This window comes from Salvelinus alpinus, chromosome 12, assembly GCF_045679555.1.
Source record: "Salvelinus alpinus chromosome 12, SLU_Salpinus.1, whole genome shotgun sequence".
Taxonomy (NCBI): domain Eukaryota; kingdom Metazoa; phylum Chordata; class Actinopteri; order Salmoniformes; family Salmonidae; genus Salvelinus; species Salvelinus alpinus.
The window spans coordinates 23,463,254-23,484,034 of NC_092097.1; the positions used below are offsets into that span (position 1 = coordinate 23,463,254).

A 20,781-nucleotide genomic window follows, 5' to 3' on the forward strand; every position below is an offset into this window, starting at 1 on the left:
CCCATCCCCAGATCTGTGCCTCGACACAATCCTGTCTCGGAGCTCTACGGACAATTACTTCAACCTCATGGCTTGGTTTTTGCTCTGACATGCACTGTCAACTGTGGGACCTTATATAGACAGGTGTGTGCCTTTCCAAATCATGTCCAATTAATTGAATTTACCACAGGTGGACTCCAATCAAGTTGTAGAAACATCTCAAGGATGATCAACGAAAACAAGATGCACCTGAGCTCAATTTCGAGTCTTATAGCAAAGAGTCTGAATATTAATATAAATAAGGTATTTAAGTTTTTTATTTTTAATACATTTACAAAAATTTCTAAAACCTGTTTTCGCTTTGTCATTATGGGTTATAGTGTGTAGATTGATGACAACATTTTTTTGTAATCCATTTTAGAACAAGGCTGTAACGTAACAAAATGTGGAAAAAGTCAAGGGGACTGAGTACTTTCCGAATGCGCTGTATATGCAAATAGACCATTGCCATATATGGATAAGTTCAATTTACTTTGAACTGGACTGTGTTTAGAGCTGTGGTCGTGAGTACATGCGCTTGTTTTGAGAGCTGCATGTAGCCACATGTGCACATTTTGTTCATATCCTTTGCTAGTTAGTGAGTTATTATCCCAGTTGTACTGCAGTCAGCAATAGGGGAGTGACTGCTTCCTACAAGAGCAACGTGCAATTCTAGACATCTTTGAAAAGCAAGTCAGGTAAAGAGCTTTGTTTTGTCTTAAAGGGGCAGTGTTGTATTTTGAGACAGTCAGGAATAAGCGAAGTAACCAATAGGCAGAGGGTAGCATAATTTGTCAGATTCTCTCTAATAATGGTATGGGAATAATAATGCATTTTATTTTGTTTCTGAAATCAAACAACACAACAACATTTTCAGTCACCTCCTTGTCTGAAGGACAAGTGGATAAACAGGTTAGTGTCAAGCCCTGCATGTTTTTTTCCAAAAGTCTACATTGAAAACCACACATTGGCTGCTACTGTAGGCTGAATGATAGAATAGCTATTTCCCTATTAAAATGCATTTTCTCCATTGTTTTTGATGGAAGGCCACTCTGGTAGGCCTACATTATGATCAAATAGCCACAGTAGTCTTCTTGACCACTGTCTGAAACTGTAACTTAAAGTTGGTACAGCCTCAGTAGTCACAGTAAACTCGAGCTGGAAGAATTTTCACAACTTTCAAGTTTGCGCTCAGCAGACCTGAAATTTGCTCAGTGCCGAAACAAATTAGAGGGAACATTGGTTGGGGCCACAGAGAATGCTCAGAGCACCTACAGCAATCCTGTATGCCACCGTGACAACACAGGGAAAGATTATACCCTAGTTTCTGAATTTGTGATGCAGTACGTATATATCTGTGTATGTGCGTGTGTGCATGCGTGTGCCTCTGTGTGTGTGAAAATGTGAGATAAGCTGCTTGAGTTGACACAACCTGACACGTCGTGTCATGGTCGAATTGGTACACAGAGTTGGTACACAGTGCATGCTGTCACAGGGCACTCAAAAACAAACATCTAGGAGACACCAAGTTCTAGAACCTGAAAGACACAGAAAATATCTGTTAGGACAGGAACGAGCCAGGATAAGAAGAGGGCTGGGGGAGAAGAGGGGCTGACATGACATACGAGCTGAGACCAAAGGAGAAAGCAGAGAGGTGAACAGGGTCCCAGAAGAGGGGTGGGGGAGAAGAGGGGCTGACATGACATACGAGCTGAGACCAAAGGAGAAAGCAGAGAGGTGAACAGGGTCCCAGAAGAGGGGTGGGGGAGAAGAGGGGCTGACATGACATACGAGCTGAGACCAAAGGAGAAAGCAGAGAGGTGAACAGGGTCCCAGAAGAGGGGTGGGGGAGAAGAGGGGCTGACATGACATACGAGCTGAGACCAAAGGAGAAAGCAGAGAGGTGAACAGGGTCCCAGAAGAGAGGTGGGGGAGAAGAGGGGCTGACATGACATACGAGCTGAGACCAAAGGAGAAAGCAGAGAGGTGAACAGGGTCCCAGAAGAGGGGTGGGGGAGAAGAGGGGCTGACATGACATACGAGCTGAGACCAAAGGAGAAAGCAGAGAGGTGAACAGGGTCCCAGAAGAGGGGTGGGGGAGAAGAGGGGCTGACATGACATACGAGCTGAGACCAAAGGAGAAAGCAGAGAGGTGAACAGGGTCCCAGAAGAGGGGTGGGGGTAGCACTACCTTAAGAGAAGCACGGGAGTAAGGTGGTACCCCGCTGTCGTATTTCCCTGAGATGATCCCACAGGCCAGCGGTGACCATGTCATCGCCCCCACACCTGAGAACATGGGAACATGGGGTCAGCCTGTCCCCATCACCACCACCACTCAGTATTGACATCTGTCTAGACTGACGAGGAGAGCATCCATCCCTGGGTGCTGCTGTCCTCTTCCCTCTTTTTTTGTAAGGCTAAGTATTTACTGTATTTAAAAGCTTAACATTGCCACAGAAACCTTTGTAAGCTGCAGCATACTTATATCTCGGCAATTATAGAGTGATATATTACAACTATAATACTAGTCATTGAATAGCTATCCCTGTGTATGAAATACTGTTGTGTTATATCAGTCTGTCCAGACCAGCTCCACTCACCTATCTTATGGAAGAGCTCTGGCAGCTGCACCTCCACCTTCTCCCTCTGGAACATGTGATACTCAGCCTGCTCACAGATAGGAGGGATCTGGTTGAACTGCCGCGCCACAGAGTACGCCTCCTACAGGACACACAGGGAACAGCAGCCGTCAGCCTGAAGAGTACTGTACGGTGGCCACCAGCTAATCAAAGCAAGAGAAGGTTGTGATGCCCATCAATCAATACTGTGAAAGTTATGGTCAGAGTCTGTCAGAGTCTAACACAGTCAGTGAGTGGCATGCCATTGCCCGTGGTGAGACTGGGTCTGGGCAGAATGATGACCGGAAGGAGAAGAGGCTGTGTGTGTGTGTGTGTGTGTGTGTGTGTGTGTGTGTGTGTGTGTGTGTGTGTGTGTGTGTGTGTGCGTCTCACCCAGAGTTGAAAGTAGATTACATTTCTTCCTGGTACGGGACCTCCCGTGTGCACATGAACTAAAAACATGTATGGGCCTAACAGTAAAGACGTGTTCATAGCGCCAGTCCACAAATAAATGTAATTTAACTGTAAAAATGCATTTATTATCTTTTCATGTGGCATGAACACAACCAGGCATGATGTTTTCATCCGATTGTCAAACAAATCACTTTAAAAAGTAGGCTACCTGCGCAGGTTTGTCCACTAAAATAATTCCAGCATCTAAACAGTGCACCTGCATTTGACCAATTGAAAGACACGTCTATTAAAACACAGAAAGTACAATGACATTCGGCGATTGTTATTAGGCACACTTGTAGCAGCCTGAATTGCTGCGTCCACAGCTGTCCGGCCGCGTCTCGGTCCCCGATGACGTGGTCGTCGATTAAGGCAGCCCACCGCACCTCTCTGATGCATTCAATATTTCGCTTGAATGCATTCAGTTGTGCAACTGACTAGTTATCCCTGTTACCCTTTCCCCAGTCATTTCTGCCTTTGCAAAATGTTAGTGTTCATGTCGAACCACACCACATTTTAGAGTGTATACACCTGTTTTCAAGTCTGTTCACTAATTTCTCATGCGGCTGACAGGCGGTAATGATAAATGATGGTGAAATATCCTACAGTTTTCTTGACATCTTTGTTTTAATCATTGTGATAGGCACATTTTTCTTTATTTTGCCGGTACTCTGTACTGGCTTACTTTCAGCTCGTCTCACCATGATCTCCATGGGGCTCCAGCGGGACGTGCCCCAGTACATGGCCATGCCCTGGTTGATCACATGGGTCATCGCCCGCACCGTCTCTGCCAATCAAAGAAAGAAACACACACACTACAGTGAGTGGAGAGACCAATGCTGTGTTTGAGCCTGTGAGCAACCAAGAGAGAAAATGCAAACAGAATGAGAATGAGCGAGAGCGAAATAGGGATTCATAAGAGTCTCTCTCTCTCTCTCTCTCTCTCTCTCTCTCTCTCTCGCTCTCTCTCTCCAGAGTAACTGTAACAGGTACAGTTTGAGTATGTTGTATCATAACCTTCCTACTGTAGCATGGCCCATACAGGACATCAGATGAATACAGAATGACAATATTCAACTTTAGGTTTTAGCTCAAGAAGTGTTTCACTTTTATTTAACGCTACCTATGGTGTTAGACTGCTGCCAGTGAGGAAGAATGGGGTGAGGTGTAGTACAGTATTTCTCACATGTTGGTATTTTCAGTTTCTTTCTATAATTATATTGTTTATATTTTTTAATGTATTGTTTGTGCATTGCCAGTCAGGGGTGCCAGTTATATTGGAGCCCACTGTATATAGCCCAGTGAGTTAGGGTGGACATAGCCATGTCAGAGAATGCTCAGACGACCTACAGCATCCCAGAATGTGAGCTTCTAGGATGGAGAGAACATAGCAGTGGAATAGAAATCAGGGGAATAGAAATCAGGGGAATAGAGAAGAGGCAGACAGCAGAAGCCAGTGACAGAAGAGGACCAAGATGTTCCTCCTTACCTTCCATGGGAGTGTTGGGGTCCGGTCTGTTTGCAAACACCACGTCCACATACTCTAGCTGCAGTCTCTCCAGTGAGGCCTTTAAACCTACAACGACATGCATCACAGCCACAGTTCCACACACTGCTATTGTCCAGGGAAATGATTGCAGCCATATCACATTGATTATGCTATTGTGAGGTCGTGCTCAATATAATATAAATGTGATTGTAATAAGGTTTTTCTTCCTCTACAGATACAACTCCAAACCCCCAAGAGAGTCCCAAACTCTCAATTATCAAAACAGTCTCTTGTCCCTGGAGCCAAAGTTAATAATTAGGAGGTATTTTGTTTGATTGACCATCAACATTTAAAGTTCTCGTCCTGTCTTTGATCTGTGTGACATACTATACAGTACCCAGCTCCTTGAAAAGGAGTGTTTTTAGAGACAAAGCAGGTGGTAGAGTAGATTCCTAATCGAGGTAAAGCCTCTGACTGCTACATTGTATCAACGGTGGTGGTGTCTATGTCCTCTTTATAGATTTCACATTCTTCTTTCCTTCTCAGATTATTGTTTTCCACTGCGGAATTTCCATCCCCTGCACTTTACATTGACTTTAGACAACTATGTGCATCAGAGCCACGGAGAGTGGACATTGATTTAATTAGCCAGCAATATCAATGTTTGTTGATGGTGAGTGTGAAGGAGTGGGATGTTAAAGCCATGGAGTTTGTGTTAAACTCACACTACAGTATGTTTGTAAGCATGTGTTGGTCTACGCTGCTAGACAGTGGCATAAACTAGCTGTCAATTGATGTACTGTACCGTGTGCCCCTGGCAATATGCTTCAGTGAATTGTTCATAGCACCAGGCCACAAATACACAACACAAACACACTCATGCACTAACACACAGAACCAGGTCAATAGCTGCAGAGGGGCTGAAATTGGGAGCCTTTATCTCTCTGTGTAACCCCTCTACCATCCACATGTTGACTTCGTGGCAATGTCATGATCTGTGTGATCTGTCTGTTCGTGTGTCCGTCTGCAGATTACTTACCTTCTATAATGTGTTTTCGGGATAAGCCTCTCTCAGTCTCTGCTCTATGGGTGAAAAACACATTCCACAGTTGAATTATAGCAGTTGCTGTCTTTCCATCATATAATCTCTCTCTCTCTTTATCATTTAGTCCATTGCAGTAACAACATCACATGATATACATTTCAGCTTGACTAAAAACCATTATATAGATTCAGTGTGGATTACACATGATCACATTAACCAGAGGGCATTAGATAGATACTCCATTACTACTCCATTAGATAGACACTCCATTACTACTCCATTAGATAGATACTCCATTAGATAGACACTCCATTACTACTCCATTAGATAGATACTCCATTAGATAGATACTCCATTACTACTCCATTAGATAGACACTCCATTACTACTCCATTAGATAGATACTCCATTAGATAGACACTCCATTACTACTCCATTAGATAGATACTCCATTACTACTCCATTAGATAGACACTCCATTACTACTCCATTAGATAGACACTCCATTACTACTCCATTAGATAGATACTCCATTACTACTCCATTAGATAGAAACTCCATTACTACTCCATTAGATATATACTCCATTACTACTACATTAGATAGATACTCCATTACTACTCCATTAGATAGATACTCCATTAGATAGATACTCCATTACTACTCCATTAGATAGATACTCCATTACTACTCCATTAGATAGATACTCCATTACTACTACATTAGATAGATACTCCATTAGATAGATACTCCATTACTACTCCATTAGATAGATACTCCATTACTACTACATTAGATAGATACTCAATTACTACTCCATTAGATAGATACTCCATTACTACTCCATTAGATAGATACTCCATTACTACTCCATTAGATAGATACTCCATTACTACTCCATTAGATAGATACTCCATTACTACTACATTAGATAGATACTCCATTACTACTCCATTAGATAGATACTCCATTACTACTCCATTAGATAGATACTCCATTACTACTCCATTAGATAGATACTCCATTACTACTCCATTAGATAGATACTCCATTACTACTCCATTAGATAGATACTCCATTACTACTCCATTAGATAGATACTCCATTACTACTACATTAGATAGATACTCCATTACTACTCCATTAGATAGATACTCCATTACTACTACATTAGATAGATACTCCATTACTACTCCATTAGATAGATACTCCATTACTACTCCATTAGATAGATACTCCATTACTACTCCATTAGATAGATACTCCATTACTACTCCATTAGATAGATACTCCATTACTACTCCATTAGATAGATACTCCATTACTACTCCATTAGATAGATACTCCATTACTACTACATTAGATAGATACTCCATTAGATAGATACTCCATTACTACTCCATTAGATAGATACTCCATTAGATAGATACTCCATTACTACTCCATTAGATAGATACTCCATTACTACTCCATTAGATAGATACTCCATTACTACTCCATTAGATAGATACTCCATTACTACTCCATTAGATAGATACTCCATTACTACTCCATTAGATAGATACTCCATTACTACTCCATTAGATAGATACTCCATTACTACTACATTAGATAGATACTCCATTACTACTCCATTAGATAGATACTCCATTACTACTCCATTAGATAGATACTCCATTACTACTCCATTAGATAGATACTCCATTACTACTCCATTAGATAGATACTCCATTACTACTACATTGGATAGATACTCCATTACTACTATATTAGATAGATACTCCATTACTACTCCATTAGCTGGATACTCCATTACTACTACATTAGATAGATACTCCATTACAGCGCCAGTCACTCACAACTCCAGACAAATTACACACAGCAGCATATCTCTCATTAGGACACAAAGACACCCAGAGAAGAGTCAACATACTTTCCGCCCCAGAAGATCTTGGTTGTGATCACCAAACTGGAACGTCTACAAAGAGATGGGGGAGAAAACCCATTACAACTTACATGTGAGACCCTCTGTACACAGGACGTACACAGACAATGAAGCACAAAGAGAGTGTGTACTTGGTGCTCTGGCTAACAGAGAGGGCAGAGGGCCGGGCTGGAAAAATGTGTGACGGTATCTAGAGGTGAGGGCTTGCGTGCCTTAAGTCTTATATGTCGTGACTGGCAGGATGACTAAGGTGCCTATTAACACACCCTTTAGGTTCCTACACACCACACACACACACAAAGGAGATACAACACTGCCTTGGGCCAGTAAACATGACCTGGGCCAGGGTCAGACCAGTGACCCTCACACCACTGTACAAGTACAGTACACACACACAGGTGACGAGGTGAAAGAGTACAGTACACACACAGGTGACGAGGTGAAAGAGTACAGTACACACACAGGTGACGAGGTGAAAGAGTACAGTACACACACACAGGTGACGAGGTGAAAGAGTACAGTACACACACAGGTGACGAGGTGAAAGAGTACAGTACACACACACAGCTGACGAGGTGAGAGTACAGTACACACACACAGCTGACGAGGTAAAATAGTACAGTACACACACACAGATGACGAGGTGAAAGAGTACAGTACACACACACAGCTGACGAGGTGAGAGTACAGTACACACACACAGCTGACGAGGTAAAATAGTACAGTACACACACAGGTGACGAGGTAAAATAGTACAGTACACACACACAGCTGACGAGGTGAAAGAGTACAGTACACACACACAGCTGACGAGGTGAGAGTACAGTACACACACACAGCTGACGAGGTGAGAGTACAGTACACACACACAGCTGACGAGGTGAAAGAGTACAGTACACACACACAGCTGACGAGGTGAGAGTACAGTACACACACACAGCTGACGAGGTGAAAGAGTACAGTATACACACACAGCTGACGAGGTGAGAGTACAGTATACACACACAGCTGACGAGGTGAGAGTACAGTACACACACACAGCTGACGAGGTGAGAGTACAGTACACACACACAGATGACGAGGTGAGAGTACAGTACACACACACAGCTGACGAGGTGAGAGTACAGTACACACACACAGGTGACGAGGTGAGAGTACAGTACACACACACAGCTGACGAGGTGAGAGTACAGTATACACACACAGCTGACGAGGTGAGAGTACAGTACACACACACAGATGACGAGGTGAAAGAGTACAGTACACACACACAGCTGACGAGGTGAGAGTACAGTACACACACACAGCTGACGAGGTGAGAGTACAGTATACACAGACAGCTGACGAGGTGAGAGTACAGTACACACACACAGATGACGAGGTGAAAGAGTACAGTACACACACACAGCTGACGAGGTGAGAGTACAGTACACACACAGCTGACGAGGTGAGAGTACAGTACACACACAGATGACGAGGTGAAAGAGTACAGTACACACACACAGCTGACGAGGTGAGAGTACAGTACACACACACAGCTGACGAGGTGAGAGTACAGTATACACACACAGCTGACGAGGTGAGAGTACAGTATACACACACAGATGACGAGGTAAAAGAGTACAGTACACACACACAGATGACGAGGTGAAAGAGTACAGTACACACACACAGATGACGAGGTAAAAAAGTACAATACACACACACAGGTGACGAGGTAAAAGAGTACAGGAGACACATTCATTCCATTATTCAGTAGCTTTGAGGAGGAACACTCCATTAATATTGTATCTCTTTCTCTGCACGCCTGCCTGACTCCATTAAAATTGTATCTCTCTCTCTGCCCGACTCCATTAATATTGTATCTCTTTCTCTGCACGCCTGCCTGACTCCATTAAAATTGTATCTCTCTCTCTGCCCGAATCCATTAATATTGTATCTCTCTCTCTCTCTGCCCAACTCCATTAATATTGTATCTCTCTCTCTCTCTGCCCGACTCCAATAATATTGTATCTCTCTCTCTCTCTGCCCGTCTGCCTGACTCCATTAATATTGTATCTCTCTCTCTGCCCGTCTGCCTGACTCCGTTAATATTGTATCTCTCTCTCTCGCTCTATCAATCTCTGCCCGTCTGCCTGACTCCATTAATATTGTATCTCTCTCTCTCTCTGCCCGACTCCAATAATATTGTATCTCTCTCTCTCTCTGCCCGTCTGCCTGACTCCATTAATATTGTATCTCTCTCTCTCTCTGCACGCCTGCCTGACTCCATTAATATTGTATCTCTCTCTCTCTCTCTCTCTCTCTGCACGCCTGCCTGACTCCATTAATATTGTATCTCTCTCTCGCTCTCTGCACGCCTGCCTGACTCCATTAATATTGTATCTCTCTCTCTCTGCCTGTCTGCCTGACTCCATTAATATTGTATCTCTCTCTCTCTCTCTCTGCACACCTGCCTGACTCCATTAATATTGTATCTCTCTCTCTCGCTCTCTCAATCTCTGCCCGTCTGCCTGACTCCATTAATATTGTATCTCTCTCTCTCGCTCTCTCAATCTCTGCCCGTCTGCCTGACTCCATTAATATTGTATCTCTCTCTCTCTGCCCGTCTGCCTGACTCCATTAATATTGTATCTCTCTCTCTCTGCCCGTCTGCCTGACTCCATTAATATTGTATCTCTCTCTCTCGCTCTCTCAATCTCTGCCCGTCTGCCTGACTCCATTAATATTGTATCTCTCTCTCTCTCTGCCCGTCTGCCTGACTCCATTAATATTGTATCTCTCTCTCTCGCTCTCTCAATCTCTGCCCGTCTGCCTGACTGCATTAATATTGTATCTCTCTCTCTCTCTGCCCGTCTGCCTGACTCCATTAATATTGTATCTCTCTCGCTCTCTGCCTGACTCCAATAATACTGTATCTCTCTCTCTCTGCCCGTCTGCCTGACTCCATTAATATTGTATCTCTCTCTCTCGCTCTCTCAATCTCTGCCCGTCTGCCTGACTCCATTAATATTGTATCTCTCTCTCTCTCGCTCTCTCTCTCTCTGCCTGTCTGCCTGACTCCATTAATATTGTATCTCTCTCTCTCTGCCCGTCTGCCTGACTCCATTAATATTGTATCTCTCTCTCTCGCTCTCTCAATCTCTGCCCGTCTGCCTGACTCCATTAATATTGTATCTCTCTCTCTCGCTCTCTCAATCTCTGCCCGTCTGCCTGACTCCATTAATATTGTATCTCTCTCTCTCTCTGCCCGTCTGCCTGACTCCATTAATATTGTATCTCTCTCTCTCGCTCTCTGCCTGTCTGCCTGACTCCATTAATATTGTATCTCTCTCTCTCTGCCCGTCTGCCTGACTCCATTAATATTGTATCTCTCTCTCTCTCTCTGCCCGTCTGCCTGACTCCATTAATATTGTATCTCTCTCTCTCTGCCTGTCTGCCTGACTCCATTAATATTGTATCTCTCTCTCTCTGCCCGTCTGCCTGACTCCATTAATATTGTATCTCTCTCTCTCTCTCTGCCTGACTCCAATAATACTGTATCTCTCTCTCTTTCTCTCTGCACGCCTGCCTGACTCCATTAATATTGTAGCTCTCTCTCTCTCTGCCCGTCTGCTGGTGCACAACACAACACACCACACTGCTCCCTTCTCCTCCAATAAGGTAGAGGAGTTATGAAAACATGGCTCGTTATGAGAGTACCTCCATCCTTTCTTCTTTATGACGTTCCCCAGCACCACCTCAGCCCTGGGGGGAGGGAGAGAGAGAGAGAGAATGGATATTAGATAATCATAGTCAACCAACAACTAGACATACCATGATGCAAAAGAAAACAAACAGAACAGCCATTGAAAAGGAAGACATCAGAAATGTGTGGTGCTAACCCTGAACAACACTTCCAGTGTCTTTATAGACTCGTAACAAAGCCCTCCTACAGCGTGTGGAGTTCAACTCAGAGAGATGGCAATGTGAATGGGCTGCCTGGCAGGGTGCAGGCTGGAAGGCCTATGGCTGGTGTGTAACAGGCTCCCTATCAGTCAATCATTAGCAGCAGTAGGGGTGCTAATTCGGCCCAACGTGGCGCCCATTAGGGCTGGGATAACTCCTGTCACTGGGAGGAAGAGAGCACCTCGCTGCATGGCTAACAAATGACATGTTTTCCTGTAATGTGACCTCGGTGTACTGTATAGCACGCACAAAGGGACTGATCCGCTACCTCTGCCTCTGTGCCCTCTCTGCTTCACTTTCCCTTATGCCTCTCATCTCCCCCTCCCCATCAGATGTCTCTCTGCCTGTGCGTGCAGACTGCTGGTTTGAGCAGAGGGAGAGCAGAGGGAGAGCAGGGACATTTCTGGCTAATGCCAGATGTTTGCATCTCTTCCCCCCGGAGACCAATGTCTTCCTCATGAATAGAGTTCTCCGCTCCCAAGAGAGGATCTGACTCTCTGTCTGTGTGCGTGCGTGTAGCCTAGCGCTAAAGATCGTTGGGCCAGTAACCGAAAGGTCGCTGGTTCGAATCCCTGTGCAGACTAGGTGAAACATTTGTTGATGTGACCTTAAGCAAGGCATTTAACCCTAATTGCTCATGAAAATCGCTTTGAAAAACAGTGTCTGCTAAATGACAAATGTAAATGTGTGACATACTATACAGTACTCAGCTCCTTGAAAAGGAGTGTTTTTAGAGACAAAGCAGGTGGTAGAGTAGATTCCTAATCGAGGTAAAGCCTCTGACTGCTACATTGTATCAACGGTGGTGGTGTCTATGTCCTCTTTATAGATTTCACATTCTTCTTTCCTTCTCAGATTATTGTTTTCCACTGCGGAATTTCCATCCCCTGCACTTTACATTGACTTTAGACAATTATGTGCATCAGAGCCACGGAGAGTGGACATTGATTTAATTAGCCAGCAATATCAATGTTTGTTGATGGTGAGTGTGAAGGAGTGGGATGTTACAGCCATGGAGTTTGTGTTAAACTCACACTACAGTATGTTTGTAAGCATGTGTTGGTCTACGCTGCTAGACAGTGGCATAAACTAGCTGTCAATCGATGTACTGTACCGTGTGCCCCTGGCAATACGCTTCAGTGACTTGTTCATAGCACCAGGCCACAAATACACAGCACACATGATAAAGCTATCAACAATTCATGCAGTGGCTGTTGTGGAATTGGGAAACATTGAAATAACATTTCTTTGTCTTTTATTTTCTTTCTTCAGTATTTTACATAATATGAGTCTTTTACACAATATTAACACCTTGGGAAATATGCCCAACACATTGCCACAATGAGAGCCCAGTATTTCCTTGGGGAACGTTTAGAGAGGAGTTGTAGGCTGTTAATCTGAGGTACTGTTGGAAAAGGATAATCCCTCAGATTATTTCAGTTAATCCTAAATAACAACAAAGATTCATTAATCCAGGAGGGTGTACACAGCTATCAGAAGAGATGTCATGATTTATAAAGCCCTATAAAGGTTTGTATTGTTCTATGTAGCTCAGTTGGTAGAGCATGGTTCTTGTAACGCCAGGATAGTGGGTTTGATTTCCGGGACCACCCATACGTAAAAAATTGACACATGCATGACTAAGTCGCTTTGGATAAAAACGTCTGCTAAATGTAGTATTGGCAAAATATCAGCGTTTGGGTTCAACTGGTATTCAAGCTATCATGGATAATTGACCCTGACCTTACATCAAAAATACAATTAAAGTTTAGTATAATGAGCGTTATAAATTAGGTGTATCTCCCTCAGGTCTGTAGCTCAAGGCTCGAGAGCCAGTAATCACTCATGTTTATGTAAACAGTTTTGCAGACTTTACCTGATCCCCCTGTCCATGGCACATCATGGATTAAATTGCATGGCCTTGTACTTGCTAACATGCCTGCCACGTACCTATGTGTGAGGCAGCAGAGGCGCAGACTCAGGGTAAGTGTATCCGTGTGTTTTTCCTCTGAGCCTCGGGGGCCTCAGATCTAATGAACCAGAGGTTTAATCAAATTGAATGAGATCTCTAAAGATGTGTGATGGCCAGGGAGACTCCCTCCACGTGCAGTAGGCGAAATCATCACAACCACACTGGAGAGACTGGAGACCAGCAACAGCCTCATTGGTACTAGATGCCAGTGTACACCACATCCCTTAGACGAGTCCCCTACCTCGTTAATAAACACACTCATAATGATCTGTTAGTGTTAAGTCAGTGCTGGTTCAAACACACTACAGTAAATGTTAGCCTATGCTTTGTTTGGCTATGTGGCTGTGTATGGTGTGATACTGGGACTGGGTGGTCAACAATAACTAAGTCATGTCTGGATGACGATGTGATGTGGACAGGCTGGATCATACTCACTTCCCTGCAGCGTAGACCTCTGCTGTGTCAAACAGATTGATGCCGTTCTCGTAGGCCAGACACACAAGCTGCTCGGCCATCTATTGGCCGAAGAGGTGGTGCGAGGGAAAGGAAAGAGAGAGGAGGAAGGGGAGGGGGTTGAGACATCACTGAGATCGATTATTAAAACCTGTCTGCATGCATGTTGCTTTAAGCGCACGCGCCAGGGCGTTCACGGTTCATATAATTGTTCATTCATATGGCCCATTTGTTGCTTTTCTGGCTATTCTACGTGGCAATGCAGCGTAAGCAGAACTAGTCTTCCTGAGCAGCAGTGGGCTCTAGGAGCATGTAGAGAGTTGTGAAACTGGGGAGTGTTGACTGACTGATAGAGAAGTGGAATAACAGCATAACACAATCCATCTGCTCTCACCTCGTCTGTTATCTGTCCACCAAACGTCACCCATGTTCCTGCAGAGAGACGACAGGGAGACTGTGTTAGTAGTCTATCAGATTAGTGATATATAGGGAGAGTGGGGTTGAAGAATCAGTGATGCTCATTACCGTAGCTTCTTAATTATAGTTTTGAGAGAAGTGGTTTGGTACAGTTAACCAAAGCAACAGTGTTAGTTAACAGATAGAGAAGGTCTCAGCTGGTATTTCTGGCATATCCTCACTCTCCCACGTCTCCGCTAGAAAAATGCCTTAGAAAAACGCCTTTGGTGTGAAATAAATTCCCACTGTGGCTCACTTTGTCTTACTGGTGAAGTCACCTCTAACACAGTTGTATCTCCCAGCCCCTCAGCGAGCCTCCACTCCCTTCTCCCACTCACCTAGTCCAAGGCAGGACACCCTCAGGCCAGACTTCCCAAGGTTTCTGTCAAAACACAGAATACATTAGCATTAATATTGTGTTGACAATGGCGCTGTGCTTTTTACTGCTGTAGGTTTGAGACAGTCAAGCTTTGTTTCAAGTAGTTCCATGCTTCATGTGAATAAATGTTTCTGTGTTGGGTATACAGACACTGACTCACTGTGAGTCACTGGAAGGTTGTAACTAGGCGGTATCCCGATTTCCGTACTTTCAAATTTTTCTGCCATCCTGGGATTTATGGAATTACCGGCATAGGGGGCGCTAAAATGTGTGTTCATTACCAGAACGTTAACAAAATTACCACAAGTAATAGTGAATTCTCCTGGACGCTTTTAGTTAACAAACTACAAACTAATTGCAAAGACAGGCAAATAAAGTTAGAAAAGTATAGCCAGTAGCCATTTCAGTGAGAGTGGACACTTTCAGTAAGAGTGGACATTTTCTAGTGAGAGTGGACATTTTCAGTGAGAGTGGACATTTTCAGTGAGAGTGGACATTTTCTAGTGAGAGTGGACATTTTCTAGTGAGAGTGGACATTTTCTAGTGAGAGTGGACATTTTCTAGTGAGAGTGAACATTTTCTAGTGAGAGTGGACATTTTCAGTGAGAGTGGACATTTTCAGTGAGAGTGGACATTTTCTAGTGAGAGTGGACATTTTCTAGTGAGAGTGAACATTTTCAGTGAGAGTGGACATTTTCTAGTGAGAGTGGACATTTTCTAGTGAGAGTGGACATTTTCTAGTGAGAGTGGACATTTTCTAGTGAGAGTGGACATTTTCTAGTGAGAGTGGACATTTTCTAGTGAGAGTGGACATTTTCAGTGAGAGTGGACATTTTCTAGTGAGAGTCGACATTTTCTAGTGAGAGTGGACATTTTCTAGTGAGAGTGGACATTTTCTAGTGAGAGTGGACATTTTCTAGTGAGAGTGGACATTTTCTAGTGAGAGTGAACATTTTCTAGTGAGAGTGGACATTTTCTAGTGAGAGTGGACATTTTCTAGTGAGAGTGGACATTTTCTAGTGAGAGTGGACATTTTCTAGTGAAAGTATATGAGAGAAATTGAGCAAGTGAACAAAGTTGTGATGCATGCATGTCTGAAGGAAGAGCAGCACGTGTCAACCAAGGCCCAGTGTTCGGTCTGGAGCGTGAAGTCATGAGGTCTGCTGGTCGGCTACTGCGTAGCAACCAAAAGTGTCAAAAGCCTGGTCTGTCCTAGAAAGCCCATGTAAATTACAATCGCCAGAATGGCAAAACATTTTTTTTAGACAGCCGTTTTGTGCTCTAAAATGTGTTTATTATGATCAAGTTCGATCCACACAGTGAATTATTTTTAAGTTGAAATCGAGATATTTGAATGACATAGTGATCCATTCTGACTACTGCATTTGTCGTCAGGACCACGTGCTGACACAAACCAATCACGGCCAGCAAGCTACGAGGAGGCTCCCGGTTGAGTCTCTCAGGCAGGATGAAAACGACTACATCGACCATGATCCTTAGCTAGATACGGCTACTTTCACCATGATTCTTAGTGATTTTTTGGTGCCATTCAGCAATATGGCACGCTTCATGCGCCATCTGGAGTTTTCCATAGGTTACAGGTTACGTAAGTAAAGTACAGTTACATTCGTTACAGCTTTATTCTAGAATTGATTTAAAAAATGTTTGCAAATGTATTAACATTTAAAAACAGAAATACCTTAAAGCATTCAGACCCTTTGATATGAGACTCGAAATTGAACTCAGGTGCATCCTGTTTCCATTGATCATCCTTGAGATGTTTCTACAACTTGATTGGAGTCTACCTGTGGTAAATTCAATTGATTGGACATGATTTGGAAAGGCACACACCTGTCTATATAAGGTCCCACAGTTGACAGTGCATGTCAGAGCAAAAATCAAGCCATGAGGTCAAAGGAATTGTCCGTAGAGCTCCGAGACAGGATTGTGTTGATGCACAGATCTGGGGAAGGGTACCAAAACATTTCTGCAGTATTGAAGGTTCCCAAGAACACAGTGGCCTCCATCATTCTTAAATGGAATGAGCTGGCCGCCCCCTAGAGCTGGCCGCCCGGCCAAACTGAGCAATCGGGGGAGAAGGGCCTTGGTCAGGGAGGTGACCAAGAACCCAGTGGTCACTCTGACAGAGCTCTAGAGTTCCTCTGTGGAGATGGGAGAACCTTCCAGAAGGACACAACCATCTCTGCAGCACTCCACCAATCAGGCCTTTATGGTAGAGTGGCCAGACGGAAGCCACTCCTCTGTAAAAGGCACATGGCAGCTCATTTGCAGTCTGCCGAAAGGCACCTGAAGGACTATCAGGCCATGAGAAACAAGATTCTCTGGTCTGATGAAACGAAGATTGAACTCTATGGCCTGAATGCCAAGCGTCATGCCTGGAGGAAACCTGGCACCAGCCCTACGGTGAAACATGGTGTTGGCAGAATCATGCTTTGGGGATGTTTTTCAGCGGCAGGGACTGGGAGACTAGTCAGGATCGAGGGAAAGATGAATGGAGCAAACTACAGAGCGATCCTTGATGAAAACCTGCTCCAGAGCGCTCAGGACCTCAGACTGGGGCGAAGGTTTACCATCCAACAGGACAAGGACCATAAGCACACTGCCAAGACAGTGCAGGAGTTGCTTCAGGACACGTCTCTGAATGTCATTGAGTGGCCCAGCCAGAGCCCGGACTTGAACCTGATCGAACATCTCTGGAGAGACCTGAAAATAGCTGTGCAGCAATGCTCCCCATCCAACCTGACAGAGCTTGAGAGGATCTGCAGAGAAGAATGGGAGAAACTCCAAATACAGGTGTGCCAAGCTTGTAGAAGACCCGAAGCTGTAATCGCTGCCAAAGGTGCTTCAACAAAGTGCTGAGTAAAGGGTCTGAATACTTAAGGAAATGTGATTCAGGTTTTTATTTTTCTAAAAACCTGTTTTTGCCTTGTCATTATGGGGTATTGTGTGTAGATTGAGGTACATTTTTTATTTAATCAATTTTAGAATAAGGCTGTAAGGTAACAACATTTGGAAAAAGTCAAGGGGTCTGAATAGTTTCTGAATGCACTGTATATATGGATGATTTATAAAGCCAGGCACATTTAACAGTTAAGCTATTGATTATAAACCTAATTAAGTTGGTTCCTCTCTCCTCACTTTTCTTAGACAATAAGGCAAGGGCTGTTTTCTCATCTCCTCATTCTGCTGCTGCCTCCGCCGCATTGTTCTCAACACCAATATGCTGGTTAACGTTGCTATTATGCACGTAGCGACATGGACGAGGACAAGGTGCCAATTCAACAGCACACTGATGTGTTTCAGAACAGCGGACAGCAGGAGAAAACGCATTTGTTATAAAATATTGTAATTTTTATTTGTGTTGCACCATTGTTCTTACATAATAAAACCATATACAATTTCAGTAGCACGTCTTAGACTGATGGGCTGTGCCATCCCCACGGCCTCCTCAATGGATCAGTCCACTCAGACCGGCACCAATCAGACATGTGTCTTGTACACCATGTTTATTATTATTATTTTTTAGTTTTTGCTACTGCTCGACTAAAGAAATCTCGATCGACCAACAGCCTATCGACCAAACAACCAGCCAGTCGACTAAATGGGGTCAGCCCTAGTATTCAAAACCTTCAAAGAAATAGTTTCAACCTTATTGACGGTGTATGAAATCATCCTGTGGGTCCAAATACCCCGGTATACGGTATAAACGGCATACTGCCCAACCCTATTTGTAACACCTATGACAGTTCACGACTATGACAGTATGTTTCTCTCTGTATCCTCTGGATGTAGGTGGAGAGGAGCAGGCACACAGACGCCCACCAGTATGATCAGGTGCCTGTGTGTGTGTGTGTGTGTGTGTGTGTGTGTGTGTGTGTGTGTGTGTGTGTGTGTGTGTGTGTGTGTGTGTGTGTGTGTGTGTGTATGCATGTGTGGATAGAGATGTCACAAGAATGCTGACAGAGGAAGAGGGTCTAAATCTGGCCTCGCATGAACTCCTGTGGAATGTCGCAGTTCACACCAAGACGCCCAGGCCTGCACATCAATCCCCTAGAGCCAATCACAAGCTTCGACTCCAGCTCGACCCCACAGTAAATCCCAGTCCCCAGAGAAAACGTGGTACCTCTGAACCAATCAGACAAACTCCACGTGGTACCTCTTAACCAATCAGACAGACTCCACGTGGTACCTCTTAACCAATCAGACAGACTCCACGTGGTACCTCTTAACCAATCAGACAGACTCCACGTGGTACCTCTTAACCAATCAGACAGACTCCACGTGGTACCTCTTAACCAATCAGACAGACTCCACGTGGTACCTCTTAACCAATCAGACAGACTCCACGTGGGACCTCTTAACCGTTCAGACAGAATCCACCGCTGACAGACATACAGTACACAGCTTTGGTGTTTGCTTTTACCTTTCGGTCTAAGAGGTTACAGGTAAAAGATGGAGAACACACTGGAGAAACCTGCAGGAAGTAAAGGCCTTTTCTAGTGTTATAAAACCACAATGACTGGCTCAGTCTTCAGTGGCTCAAAAGGCATATTTATTTTCTCCATCTTTTTTGGGTACGTTACTGTGCATGGCAGGTCGTTTATCATTCAAATTTGGCACGTCAACATTATGCAAGCACATGGCCAACGTGTTTTTTCATTGCGACGCGGAACAGTGAACCACAGGGGAAGACTTTAGAGGCAACGCTAGGCTACAACCTCGAGAGCTGCACTTGTCACCACAGAAATAAATGCAAATAGTCTGGGTAGCCATTGACTAGATGTTCAGGAGTCTTATGGCTTGGAGGTAGAAGCTGTTTAGAAGCCTCTTGGACCTAGACTTGGCGCTCCGGTACCGCTTGCCGTGCGGTAGCAGAGAGAACAGTCTATGACAAGGGTGGCTGGAGTCTTTGACAATTTTTTAGGGCCTTCCTCTGACACCACCTGGTATAGAGGTCCTGGATGGCAGGAAGCTTGGCCCCGGTGATGTACTGGGCCATTCGCATTGCCCTCTGTAGTGCCTTGCGGTCGGAGGCCGAGCAGTTGCCATACCAGGCAGTGATGCAATCAGTCAGGATGCTCTCAATGGTGATATATCCCTTCCTGAGCTCTCAATACCAAGAACCCATTCCCAATATGAGATCCTTAAAGCCAATGCGATATGCTTAAAACACAATGTACCATACCAACTAAAAACTGAGTAAAGAACCTTGAGTTGACTTCTGCTAGAGGTAAGTAAGATATGTGGGATATGAAATGATGTAATAGATGGTGTGGGAGAAGTTGTGTGTAGGTGTATGTGGGGGGGTCTGTCTGTCATTTTGTAGGAGTATGATTGTGTGCAAGCAGGTATTATTGGAATATACATTATGGCACTTACTATGTTTATGTATGAGAGTGTCCATGGCTGTGTGTTATGTGTGTGTGTGTGTGTGTGTGTGTGTGTGTGTGTGTGTGTGTGTGTAGGATTATGAGTGTGTGGGTGTCTTGTGAAGCCATGGTGGGTGTGCTAAATTGCTGTGGTGACTAAGAGCAAAACATTCCCTTCATTTTGCTCTGAAACAGCAAGGGGATCAAAAAAGCCCACTTTCCATGTGGACTGAGTATTTGAATACTGAATATTTCCATTTTGTATTTATTATGGATCCCCATTAGCAACTACTCTTACTGGCATCTGGCAAAATGAAGGCAGTTATACAATTAAAAAAACATTACAATACATTCATAACAGATCTCAAAACACACTGTGTGCCCTCAGGCCCCTACTCCACTAACCCATATCTACAGCCCAAAATACATATGTACGTATGTGTATAGTGCGTATGTTATCGTGTGTGTATGCATGTGTCTGTGCCTATGTTTGTGTTGCTTCACAGTCCCTGCTGTTCCATAGGGTTTACTTTAAACAGGTCATACAAAAATACAGCGCGAAGCAGTGGAAGTGGGGATTTTTTTGTATGGAGGTCAATGAGTGTCAAATTTGGT

At 44.1% G+C, this 20,781-nt stretch overlaps 1 protein-coding gene across 10 annotated transcripts in view; it reads right to left on the reverse strand.

The window, feature by feature from the left end:
• LOC139535720 (voltage-gated potassium channel subunit beta-2-like) overlaps nt 1-20,781 on the reverse strand; it is a 166,313-nt gene that overhangs the window by 10,540 nt on the left and 134,992 nt on the right. For 9 of the 10 annotated variants that reach the window (XR_011667185.1, XR_011667183.1, XR_011667184.1 and 6 more), the window contains 10 exons: nt 14,736-14,779; nt 14,336-14,373; nt 13,924-14,003; nt 11,271-11,315; nt 7,557-7,601; nt 5,618-5,661; nt 4,579-4,665; nt 3,791-3,876; nt 2,619-2,739; nt 2,210-2,304 (listed from right to left, as the gene is read on the reverse strand). Coding sequence is in view for 6 of the 10 variants with exons in the window: in XM_071335441.1 (XP_071191542.1) it covers nt 2,210-2,304; nt 2,619-2,739; nt 3,791-3,876; nt 4,579-4,665; nt 5,618-5,661; nt 7,557-7,601; nt 11,271-11,315; nt 13,924-14,003; nt 14,336-14,373; nt 14,736-14,779 (685 nt within the window). In the remaining 4 variants the exon portion in view is untranslated. Of the gene's footprint in view, nt 1-830; nt 1,557-2,209; nt 2,305-2,618; nt 2,740-3,790; nt 3,877-4,578; nt 4,666-5,617; nt 5,662-7,556; nt 7,602-11,270; nt 11,316-13,923; nt 14,004-14,335; nt 14,374-14,735; nt 14,780-20,781 lie in introns of those variants that run through there. The other variant, XM_071335442.1, reaches the window with a different exon arrangement.